This window comes from Falco biarmicus, chromosome 1, assembly GCF_023638135.1.
Source record: "Falco biarmicus isolate bFalBia1 chromosome 1, bFalBia1.pri, whole genome shotgun sequence".
NCBI classification, from domain to species: Eukaryota; Metazoa; Chordata; class Aves; order Falconiformes; family Falconidae; genus Falco; species Falco biarmicus.
The window spans coordinates 26029281-26041309 of NC_079288.1; the positions used below are offsets into that span (position 1 = coordinate 26029281).

The 12029-nt window shown below is 53.8% G+C and overlaps 1 protein-coding gene across 2 annotated transcripts in view; it reads right to left on the reverse strand.

Moving 5' to 3' along the window:
* Positions 1–12029, reverse strand: part of STX1A (syntaxin 1A) — an 89862-nt gene that overhangs the window by 6055 nt on the left and 71778 nt on the right. For both annotated transcript variants that reach the window (XR_008821469.1, XM_056336262.1), the window contains exons 6-7: positions 7594–7702; positions 125–198 (exon numbers count right to left, since the gene is read on the reverse strand). Coding sequence is in view for 1 of the 2 variants with exons in the window: in XM_056336262.1 (XP_056192237.1) it covers positions 125–198; positions 7594–7702 (183 nt within the window). In the remaining variant the exon portion in view is untranslated. The remainder of the gene's footprint in view (positions 1–124; positions 199–7593; positions 7703–12029) is intronic.

A 12029-nucleotide genomic window follows, 5' to 3' on the forward strand; every position in this document is an offset into this window, starting at 1 on the left:
CCACCTCCTGCGTGGGCTGTGCTCATCACTCCTGTACTGGGGCCACTGTGGCAGTACATCCACCAGGCAACCCCCACCCCAGGACGAGGGGGTTGGTTTGGCTTTAGCCTGTGCTGGTGCTTACCCCGGAGGAGAAGATGGCTGGGTTGCCACTCTCGAGCATGTCCTCCAGCTCCTCACTGGTGGTAGTCCTGCCAGCTGCAAGTGAGACAACATGGGTCAGCCATGAGCCCCCTGACACAGCTACGGGTCCTGCAGCCCTACTGCAAGGCTCTGCTGGCTCCATGGCATCTCCCAAGGGTAGAACGGATCAAAGCTTCCAACCCCAAGAGCATGCTGTAGTGAGGGGCTGCAATCTCGCAGCCTGGCTCCGTACCAGATTTGTGACCCCTCTTTTTAAGGGAGTCAAACTGCCAGCTTGGCCCAGCTCACCCAGGCCTGTCTGTCCCTCCTGGTCAAGCTGCCCATTCCTGCAGGGCAGGGAGTGGTGCCAAAGGCCCGACAGCCATCAGCACCCAGTTGGCAGGCTGTGAAGGAGGAGGGATGGAGAGCAGCAAGCCACGAGCAGGGATGCTCTTGGCAAGCCCCATCCCGGGCCAGATCAAGGCCATGAGGACACTGGTCTCAGCAGGGCTCACTGGCCTGGCAGCCGCAGTTGCTGGGCTGCCTGAGTTTTAGCCCTGCAGCTGCATAACAGGAACCAGGCTCCATCCTTCCCCCTGTGTCACACACCCCCTCCTTGGTCCCAGGGTGGTACCTTCAGCCCCACAGCTCCTTTGGGAGCAATTCACCTATTGTGCGTGGTTGCTTTCCCCTCTCCATGGACATACTCTGCGCTGCTACAGAGACGAAAGATATTAATCACTCTGTGGGTTACACTGATCCTCCACCATTAATTATAGCATATTCTTCAGGCTAACAGCCAGGCAGGACCTGTGAAATTACAGCGCTAAACAGAGATGCCGGCGTCAGACAGGCTTTTCCTGGGGCTGCCCAGTGGAGTGGGAAGGGTGAGCAGGCTGCCTGCAGAGATGGCAGGAGACATCCCACTGGTGTGATGAGGAGCGACTGCGGGCGGACAGGCAGGAGCAGCTAACACAATTTTACCAAGCCTGACAAACCCAACCCCAGCAGAAAGGCAGGCAGGGAAGTGTACAGTGCTCCCCTGTGACACCCTGCCTGCAGGCTCTGGCAATGGCATCAAAAGGGGGAGAACATCCTCCAGGGTAAGTCCAGGGCACCTCTGAATGGGGAGATGGAGGAGACATGGTAAAGCACAGGGACAGTCCGCAGGACAGTGCTCCCTGCTTCCAGCAGTGCCACACCAGGGGCTCAGACCAGGGAGGTGTGTGAAACCTTGAGCCCAGTCCAGACCTTCGCCACAAGTGTGTCAGTGCTCCAGGGAGCACCGCAGGGGGCCCTACCTTACCTGGCCACCACCCTACGGGCTTGGTGCGTGCTCCTACCCTGCCTGGGGAGTTCCTCCAACAAGGACACCTCCACAAGTCATTACACATCTTCACACGGTCCTGTAATCCCCGGTACCAGCACAGATTGGGGGAGGGATGGATGGACGGACGGACAGACGGATGGACAGATGGATAGAGAACAGCTCTGAGGAGAAGAATTGGAGGATACTGGTGGGTGACATCAGCTGGCAATGTGCACTTCCAACCCAGAAACCAAGTGTCTCCTGGACCGCATCACCAGCAGTGTGGCCAGCAGCTCAAGGGGGGGGACACGCTCCTCCTCTGCTCCACTCTCCTGAGACACACACCCCTGGAACGCTGTGTCCAGTTCTGGGGTCCCCAGCACAAGGCAATGGTTTTAAGCCTAACAAGGGTGGGGTTAGGTTAGACATAAGGAAGAAATGTTGCACCATGAGGGTGGCGGGACAATGGCACAGGCTGCCCAGAGCAGCTGTGGGTGCCCCATCCCTGGCAGGGTTCAGGGCCAGGTTGGACGGGGCTTTGAGGAACCTAGGCTGGTGGGAGATGTTCCTGCCCACAGCAGGGGGGTTGGACTGGATGATCTTTGAAGCTCTCTTCCAACTCAAACCACTCTACGCGTCCATGACCCTGTGACATGACTAAAATAAAGATCCAAAGTCCCAGGAGACAGGACTAGAGGCAAGCTATCATCTTGAATGTAGACCTGAGCCCACCCCTGGAACAAAGGCACAGTCAAGGCCTTTGTCTAAAGACAGGAACCTCAGAAGCATGGCTCAGCTACGGGCTGGGTGGCCCAGGCCTGATCTTGCACAGCCCCTGGATCCATGGAGAGAGGTAGAAGTCCTGTGTGAGGCTGGTCTAGACACCTAACACCTGTTAGTGCACCCAAAGCCCTGAGAAGCTTCTGGTTTGCAGCAAGAGAACAACCTGACTGGTCTGCACCCCATGTGAGCTCAGTGCAGCCTGCTCACAGCTGCAGGTGAGGGCTGAGCTCTGCCGTCTGCACACTCATAGGTCTAAGGAGCTGCATAATGCCAACATCCCCTTGGGATGATCACCCTCCACACCTTCCCCAGCTCCAGGAATGGTCCACAGCCCATTTCCAGTGACTGTTACATGTTTTAGGATGACACAGCATCACTCCCACCAAGGATGATGCACAACACCTACCTACCAGCTCTTCCCACCTGCTGGCTCCTCACTCTCAGCTGAAACCCCCTCAGTTCCAGGAAAGGAGAACAAGGGCTTGAACAGCACGTGTTTACAAACACTCCTGTTGACTGTGCTCAACTCTGAGCAGTCACTGGCACAGTGACAAGGAGGAGCGTGCCAGGCGCAGTGTGTCAAGGGCTACCTGCTCTGCCCAGTTCAAGCCCTTGAGACAGCTCTGAGGGCAAGCAATGGGATCAGCTTCAGGAGATGCCACGTCTCTCACAGACAGAGGTGGGATGGGATGCAGGATACATGCTCTCACCCCAGCCCTCACCACCTCCTTGGTACCCTATTCCCCTATTGCAGAGCACGGGGCCAGTAAAAGCTGCGGTGAGGTGAAACATAAAAGCAAAGACATCACATGGATTAACCACTGGCCAGCCAGGGTAGGCTTGGTCAAAAAGGCCAAAGGCTTGTCAGGAAGGGCTTGCTTTAATGCTGAGCCAAAGCAGGAGGCCAAGAGGCTGCATCTCACCTACACCATCCAGCACATTTGCCAAAGCCATATAACTGATCCGCAGGACCCCACAGGACTTCCCAGGGAGTCCACTGCATTCTGGCTAGGTTTCCTGGTTTGGAAAGGCTATTGTTAGCTCCTCAACAGCAATAAAATCAGATGAAAGTCTGCTAGATACATGGTTGATCTGCTGCCCACATCACCACAGAGCTACTGCACAGCCACAAACAGGAACAAAAGGACTGTGTCAGTGCAAGGTGCCCACAAAGGGAAAAGAGCCTGGGGGAAAACCCCTGCCCTGAAACTTGACAAAACACTGGAAAATCACGAGAACTGGACCCCTGCCCCCCTAGAGAGCTCTAAAGTAAATCCTCCTCTTACTTGGCATCTCTAAAAATTAAAGATTTCTGGGGAGAAGCAGCTCTGCCAAAGAGCAAAGCAGCACCGAGCATTGCTGGAGCTGCAGCTCCGAGGGAGAAGCAAACTCAGCCCTGAGCTGGCAAGGAGAGAATGGCAAGAGATGATGAACAGGTCACGGTGCAGCAAGGCCATCAGAAGCTCTGGGACAGGCAGAGACATGAAGCCACTGAGGAAACTTTCAACCCCAAGGCCACTGCCTTGGCCTTGGGACCTTGAGCTTGGTCTTAACTAAGACCCCAAGGTCCTTGGCCCTGTGATGCCCAACTGGATGGAGTGACCACCCCTGACGACCAGTTCCCAGGGGATGCAGCAGAAGCAGTTCCATCAGGGTGTGCAGGACCCTGAGGAAGCTCCCAGTGCTACAGCTCACCCCATCACCCAGCTGACACCAAACGCCAGCTTGCCCAGTTCTGCATGCCAGACACTCTATAAATAGTGAAGGCTCCAGGCACCTCCGGGCTGCAGAAGTCAAACATGCCATGTCTGAATTAACTTCAGCGGCTCAGCTGTGCTCCTTCAGCTTGCAGCATCTCTCCTCCCGGTGGCAGGGCTGCACAAGCACCCACACAGCAACAGCTAGGACTCAGGTTGGAAACACTGAGGACAAGGCACCTTCCCAAGGCTGGGTTCATCTGTCTGGATCTGGCTTTCAAGCTCTTGTTAGATACAAATCCACGCAACTCCTGGAGAGAGGGACAACACTGCCCTGTCCACCTGTGCTTGTAGAGGTAACGGGTGAGAGTGACCCAACCTCCCTGGCCATCCCCCAGCTCAGACAGCCCTAGCACTGCCTGCAGTGGTGTTGGGATGAGCAGACTTCAGCTGTAAGAGCCTGCCCAGCACACCACAAACTGCCCCCCACCTCCCTGTCCCTCAGGACCCCTTCTGCTCAGCCAGGGCAGGGCTGCAGGGGCCAACCTCCAGCGCTGCACAGGCATTTTCACCCAACCAGACATTTTTAGCTCAGACAAATCCCACGTTTTTTTCCCCGAGATGAAAGTGTCACAGGAATCCTAATTAAGGCCATTTCAGCACCAAGGGCCCTGGGACCACCCTGGGCTGCCCAGAGGAGCCACTGTGGCCAGAGCAGCCCCCCTACCCTCTTGGCTCAAGGGCAGCTTGGGATGCACCTGCAGCCTACCCTTCTGCCCATCAATTAACCGGGTCTTGCACACTGGGACAGGGGCTGATTAATTCTCATAGTGCCTTTGGAGATGGCAGATGCTTTATTTTTGGCTCCTTGGTCTCGCACATAACAAAACTGTTCATAAAAACAAGCAGCGTCTGTGCAGCACCTCCACAGCTTCAAAGCTGCACACCCACCACAGAAAGCTCCTCCAAGTTTCAAATCCAATTTTTTCTGGAAGCAAACCCTAATTAGATTTAAGATATCATTTCTCATAGCAGACAAATTGGAGATGAAAAAACCGAAGGAGCAACACCTCCCACCACAGGCACTGTGGAAGCTCGTGCCTGGGGAGCACAGCTCCCAGCAACAGAAGCAGGGACACCACTGGGGGAAGGCACGGTCCAGCCAGAGGACAGCCCCCGAGCATCTGTCCTGCCATCACCAACCCCAGAACACGGCGCATCCTGCAGTCCCTCCATGGCATGCGCAATCTCAGTGTGTTTGGGAGCAGAGCAAGTGAGTAAGGGCAGGGTGAGGACAACAATTATGAGAGGCAGAAGCGGTGGGAGAGGACATCCACTTCGTGGATGGCTCAGTGTGTGCCAGATGGGCCAGAGTGATGGCAAGGGCCACTGAGGCACAGCCTCTGGCACACGCAGACATAGCAGCGCCTACACAAGGAGAAGGGGCAGATCATGAGGGCTGCGGGGAGCCCCAGGAGGTGGCTATGGCCTGGGGCAGCGATGTCGCCATTTCTCCTGTGACTGTCCTATTTCCAGAGCAAGAAGCAGATGCAGTCAGGACAGAGAAGCTCACCGGGGCACTGGAAAGCCTCCCCTGAACAGCTGAGAAGCCCTTGCTCTCATACTTTCAAAACCCCAGGGATTTACTGGCTTTGCTGTCAGAGCTCCTGGCACTTTCTATCTTTGGATTCATGAGCTGAAAATGAGAGCTGAGGATTTCGTAGAGCTTTGTGCAGTCGCCACATTCCAGCTGAGCTCCATTCAGAAGAGTCTGTTCAAGAGTCCCCAGAGCAGCAGGGACTGACGGGACTCACTGGGACACCCCAGGACAAGCAGACCCCCCCGCCCAGGAAGCACTGCTGATAAAGCCTCAATAAGCTTGTTGCTTTTGATGAGCCTTTCTGCCAGAAGAGATTTTCCGCTGTCCTGACAGAGGAACCCAGCTTTTGCAAAGGACTATGCCCAGGATTGCATACCTTCCCAGCACAGAGCCCATCCTGCCTCCGGATCTGCTCCAAAGCTCCACCCCAAAAGGACAGCAGGTCCCTCACCATCGCTAACTAGAACACCTCCTTTGCACGCAGGCTGCACCACAGTGAGCCCTAAGCAGCCTTTTACTTGCACCCCATCAATACTGACAGCCAGCAGGATGGACAGAGCAAAGACAAGTACAATTTAATGTATCTCCATAATTTAAGCAGAGCAGCAGAGTTCTTCCAAAATCCATGAGTAGAAAACCAAGAGGAAGGTTTCTTTCAGGTCTGCAGACAACTGAGGACCTGGCTGAGTCCTTTCAGATCTTCTCCTTTCTCAAAAGGGAGGCGTAGGCATACCTTAAATTCACATTTACATTACAAGCCATCCCTGTGGCTGGGTATCACCTACAGAATGACATTCACTGACAAATGAGTCAGTCGGCTATAGTGACACATTCATCATCCTACTTTACATTAAACGTCAAGCTCTTGTTGAGCCTCATGTCAGTCAAGCTTTCCATTCAGCCAGTGTTAAACATTTCTATTATTATTATACATCCTAAAGACTAATCTTAACAGAGGAAAGGCTTGCACAGCCAAGTCTCCTTCTAGCCCTCCACAGAAACTACCACACCCCAGTAGCACCCAGATTCCCAGGTATATGCAGCTCAGGAAGGACAATCCCACAGGTGACCTTCCAGGACACCATTCTGAATCAAAGACCGCCTACATTATTATTTGCACCGAGTTGTGAAAAGGAAGGAAAGCATCCATTTGTTGTGAGAAAAGAAACCCTAGACTAGCATTCAGACTTTTTCATTTGAGCACAAAAGCCCACGATGCCTCTCTGACAATGAGATTATTTGCAAAAATCTCTTAATTTCTGCATGCTCTGACTTCTCCCTTGCTTGCTTATTATGGTGGTGGTATGGTTCTTCTTTGATGGGAGATGACCACATTTCTCTAAAACTAAGCAGGTTATCACTGACTGCCCAGAAGAACCACCAGGAGAGCAGGTTTTGTGGACAGGCAGGACAAGACTTATGCTAAGTGGTGGGCCCTGGATGGGAGAGATCTTTGTGCCATGGTGCTGACAGCCTCAGAGGTGTCACCTGGGGCCCACCTTCAGCCAGAAGACACCGATACTGCTGCTAAGAGCCATCAAGGTCCTGAGTGCAGGGAGATACCTGGGGCACACACTAAGGCTCGTGCTCCTCCTGTGGCAAGGGAAACTGCTGGGAGCAGTGAGTGCCCCCACCTCTAAGCTCACTTCTCTGCTTTTGTGTTCAGTTCAGTTCACCCATGATGAAAAGCACCCAGAGGAAAGGCAAGGCAACACATGGGAGTCCAGAATTCCTGCTAGCTTCCTTGGGTTTAAATTCAGCTGCAAACAAGGAAGGATTTCCTCTCCCTGTGCTCTCTGCACTCTCTACACAGCATTTAAGCAAATCTGAGGGGAGTTTTTGTGCTTTGCTGGATGTGGTTTGACACTGAAATGCAAGGTACCACCATGTGCCTATCTCCCAGCAGAAGCTGTGTCCCAGTTGCTCCCATGGGTGCACACACAGCCCCTGTGCACCCCCAGGTTTTCACAGCAGAGCTCTGCATAGCTGCAGGAGGAGCTCTGATCTGGTGAAGAGCCGGTGCAGGATTTGGTCCCATGGTGTGCAAAGCCCAGCTGCATTCCCCCTCCAGGTTTACTCACTGATCTCCAGCTGCCTCTGAATCCTGCCCTTGCAGCGCTCCCGGTAGTCAGTCTGCGTGGCATTGTACTCCGACATCACCTCCACGAACTTGCGCGACAGTGTTGAGTGCTGCAGAGGAGAGAAGAAGAGACAGCACAGGTGAGGGTCCCACAGGGGGAGAGACCTGCCAGCCCTGAGCATCCCCCACACCCCCAGCAGCCCAGAAAGCATTTCTAGCCCAAAAGCTGCTCTGAGGAGCGTGACGAAATGCAAGGGGGCAAGTGGCAGCAGGTGACATGGCCCCAGCGGGGTGGACCGGACCCCTCACCCAAGCCCAATGCAAGCACAGCCTTCAGCCCCCAGAGTACCCACTGGGACAGGGGCAGACCTGTGGGTCATGGCTGGCAGCACCCTTCTCACACCACAGCACAGCTTGTGCCCAAGCAGCCCAGAGCCAAGACCACAACAGCCCCCTGGGCCAAGCTCTGCCTGCCTCTGCCGCGCTGACAGGATGTGCTGGACCCAGCACTGGTGCAGGATGGACCCACAGCAGTCACTCTGCCATGCCAGAGGTGGGCTGGACAGACCCGGGGGACCCTGTGCCCTGGGGCACACAGGCTGGGCTAAGGGGACAAGGGCTGTCCAGGGTAATTGTCCCCACTCTGGAAATACAGTCCCACCTTGCCTCCCCACGCCAGAGGGCTCCCCTAAGCACCAGCCCTATGGGGTCCCAGGGGTTGGCCACATGCCCCAAGGTGAGTGGCTGCCGGCCCGCAGGGGGTGGTGTGGCAGTGCTGTCAGCCCCCACACACGGAGACCCTCATCTTACTAGGCTGCTTTCCATTCTACAGGAAATGCACTGGAAAACCTTGGAATTGCACCTCATCAGGGTCCTACTGAAAACGCTAACTCCCCTCCAGTGCTGGCTATTGTCCCCAGGGGGGAAGCTCATCCCTGCATGAGCACCCACTGGGGCCTGACCTGTGGTCTGATCCAGCTGCCAGGCTGAGCACAGCAAACAGCCCTGAACATGTTCCAGGAAAGGCAAGACAGAGCATCACATGCATCCTTCATCCAAACACTGGTATCTCTTCGTGTTCTGTATATAAAGGGTTATAGAACCCTTTCCCCAGTATGCCAGAAATTGAGTTTCATAGGATCATGAACTCACAGAATGGTTTGGGTTGGAAGGGACCTTCAGAGACCACCCAGTCCAATCCCCCTGCTGTGGGCAGGGCCCCCTCCCCCCAGCCCAGGCTGCTCCCAGCCCCGTCCCACCTGGCCCTGAGCCCTGCCAGGGATGGGGCACCCACAGCCGCTCTGGGCAGCCTGTGCCCGTGTCACCACCCCCGCGGTGCAACATTCCTTCCCTCTGTCCAGCCTAACCCCACCGTCATTCACTTCAAAGCCGCTGCCTTGTGCTGGGGACCCCAGAGCTGGAGCAGCGCTGCGGGGGGCTGTGAGGAGAGCGGAGCAGAGGGGGAGCATCCCCTCCCTTGAGCTGCTGGTGATGCAGCCCAGGAGGTGCTTGGCTTTCTGGGCTGCAAGCGCACGTTGCTGGCTGATGTCCCATTTGTCACCCACCAGTCTCTCTAAGCCCTTCTTCGCAGGGCTGAAAGCCTCCCTTTCCAGAGAAGGCAAATCTGGTGCATGTGTCTTAAGTGAAGTCAAATCCAGTGCACGAGTCTTAAGCAGAGCCAAACCCAATACTGTGTCAAGAAAGAAATGCTTGTGCGCTTCTTCAATCATGCAGCAGAAGCAACAACACGTGACTGATGGGACCAGCCACATCTCACACCTCCATCCTGGGCACTCAGCATCACTCACACGCGATGGGCACCCACAGTAGTGCTGCAGGGAGACAAAGCCTGTGTTACCCCAACCTCACCCTATCGACTGCTCATGCAGCCCAGTCTGGGGAGCAGGGAACACGAGGAGATATGGAGAAATGGTGGAAGGTGAAAGGAGAGGAGATGATGGAAAAGGGATAGAAAAAGACAATACTCAGAAAGGATCAGCAGAAAGACATAGAGAGACTAACCCAATGAAGATACCCCCCATGAGTGTTCCCCCTGGGACTTTCAGGGCCACCAGCATGGCCTGAGCTCACCCTTAGACAAACCGAAGGGCTGTACCCAGCACTGTCGAGCTGGAACAGCTCCCATAGTCTGCACAAGGAGGGACAGGCGGAACGCAGCATCTCTGCGGGGTCAGACATGCGTGGCACACACTGGCACTCGGATGCTCCTACCAGATGTTGGTACACCTGGAGCAGCCTCAGCCAACACATCCCCACCTCCAGGACACAGCACCGGAGACATCTTGAAGATATACTTGCACTTGCTTTGCAGCTATTCTAAGCAAGCAGCAGCTCAGTATTTATGGCAGAGACTTAAGACTCAGCTCATCTTATTCCTCCTCCGCTGGCAAACGACACACAAAAGCCTCCTGGCAGCTTCAGCTTGAGCAGGCAGCCTCTGCTCGAGAGGTGCCCAGCCCAAGGCAAGGTCAAAACAGCTCCTGAGCATCGTGGCTTGAAATCTGGCAAAAAAATGTGATGTGCCATCTAAGCAATACTTCTACCTTTTCAAAACTGTTTTTCTAAACTCCAGTTCATTCTCATTCAGCTGAAAAGTATCAAGGTATTTTGATCTGCAGCCAAGTATAGCCTGGGTGTTGAATGACACCCCTTCCTGCTAATCAGTATACCAATGCCATACCTCTTTGACTTAAGAAGTTATTTAACTTGCTGTTTATTTTGTCAGACTGTTATTTTATGTTCCCACAGGCAACCCACATGTCTACAAAATGCACTTGAGTTTTGAAGGAACACAGAGTTTCATGCAAAACAGGCTGGAAAAAAGCATTTTAAATGGCTTTCACTCATTACATAAAACTACCTGAATATTCAGAGTAAATAAAAACGTACCTTGCCTTTGAAAGAAATTCACTAAACAGAAAATATTAACTAAAGCTAGGGAATGGGGTTGTTTCACCCTGGGCCAGCAACTCTTCACTCCCCAAACATGGGGCAGACAGCCCAAGTTGCTGAACCACCAAGCTGGATTGCCAAAGAGCTCATACAGCCCTGGGTACCCACAGGGGGCTCTGAAACTCCCACAAAGCACAGACTGAAACCTGGAACCTTGGCCTTCAATGTTTTTTATTAAAAGAAAGACATTTCTGAAGTGCTCATCCCATGGGGGATCCCAGGGAAGATGCCTGCCTTCCTGCTGAGCCCGTCAGGGTTACAGCAGCGAGAGAGGTCCCACTCCTGAGTTCCTACCGGCCGGGTTTGTTTCAGTGTTTGAACTAGTTCAAACTATTCTCTAGTGAGGTGAATATTTCCACTGTACCAGGCAGACAAACCAAGCCCCAAAACAACCACAGCAAAAGCTGCTCTGAATTACAGGGACCAAAATTACTGACATTTGGAAGACTGTAAATAGCAGCTTTTGATCTGTTAGGAACTCAAAATTTGATACTTCTAGAAACATGGGAAATACTGTTGGGATGTCTGAGAACCTGTCTCACTGGCAATGTTCCTGGGCTGGGGATGCCCTTCGGAGCTGTGACCCCAAAGCTCCCCATATCTTTCTGCTGCTGGCGAGTTGACCGAGGCATGGTGCTTTACTCAAACTGCTGATGTGAAACAGGGATAAACAAAGTGGTTTTAATGTAATTAATTTAGAACATGAAAACAACCTTTCCTCTGTGCAGAAGCAGCCCTGGAGCGAGGCTACCCCTGGGACCAGTTTGCTGGGAGCTTGTGGAGTTTGGGACAGCCACTGGAGGATGGGCTGGTGCCCTCAGGGAGGAGGACCAGCACCACCACCTGCCCCAGCACCTACCAGAGGACCAGACTCACATGAACCTCCCTGCCTTTTTGGCTCCAACACAGCCTGGCCAGCTGGCCCAGGGTAAGAAAAAGCTGTTCCTATGAAAGGTTGTCGTGGTTTAACCCCAACCAGCAACTGAGTACCAGGCAGCTGCTTGCTCACTCCCCCTGCCCCCAGCGGGATGGGGAAGAGAATCAGGAAAAAGATAAAACTCAAAGGCTGAGATAAGAAAAAATTAATAATTGAAATAAAATAATAACAACAACAGCAACAATTTAATGAAAAGGAGGGAGAAGGGGAGAAGACTAAAATCCAAAGGGAATGGAAAAAATCCCCAGGTGATGGACAATACAGCTGCTCACCACCCACTGACTGATGCTCAGGGAGCAGCGATCAGCAGGCACCGACCCACTCCCCCCAGTTTATAGACTGAGCGTGGCATCCCATGGCATGGAATAGCCCTTTGGCTAGTTCGCGTCAGTTGTCCCAGCTGTGTCCTCTCCCGATTCCCCGTGCCCCCCCAGCCCTCTCGCCGGCAGGTCCCAAGGAACAGAGAAATCCTGCACCAAGTGTAAACATCACCCAGCAACAACCCGAACCATCAGCGTGCCCTCAGC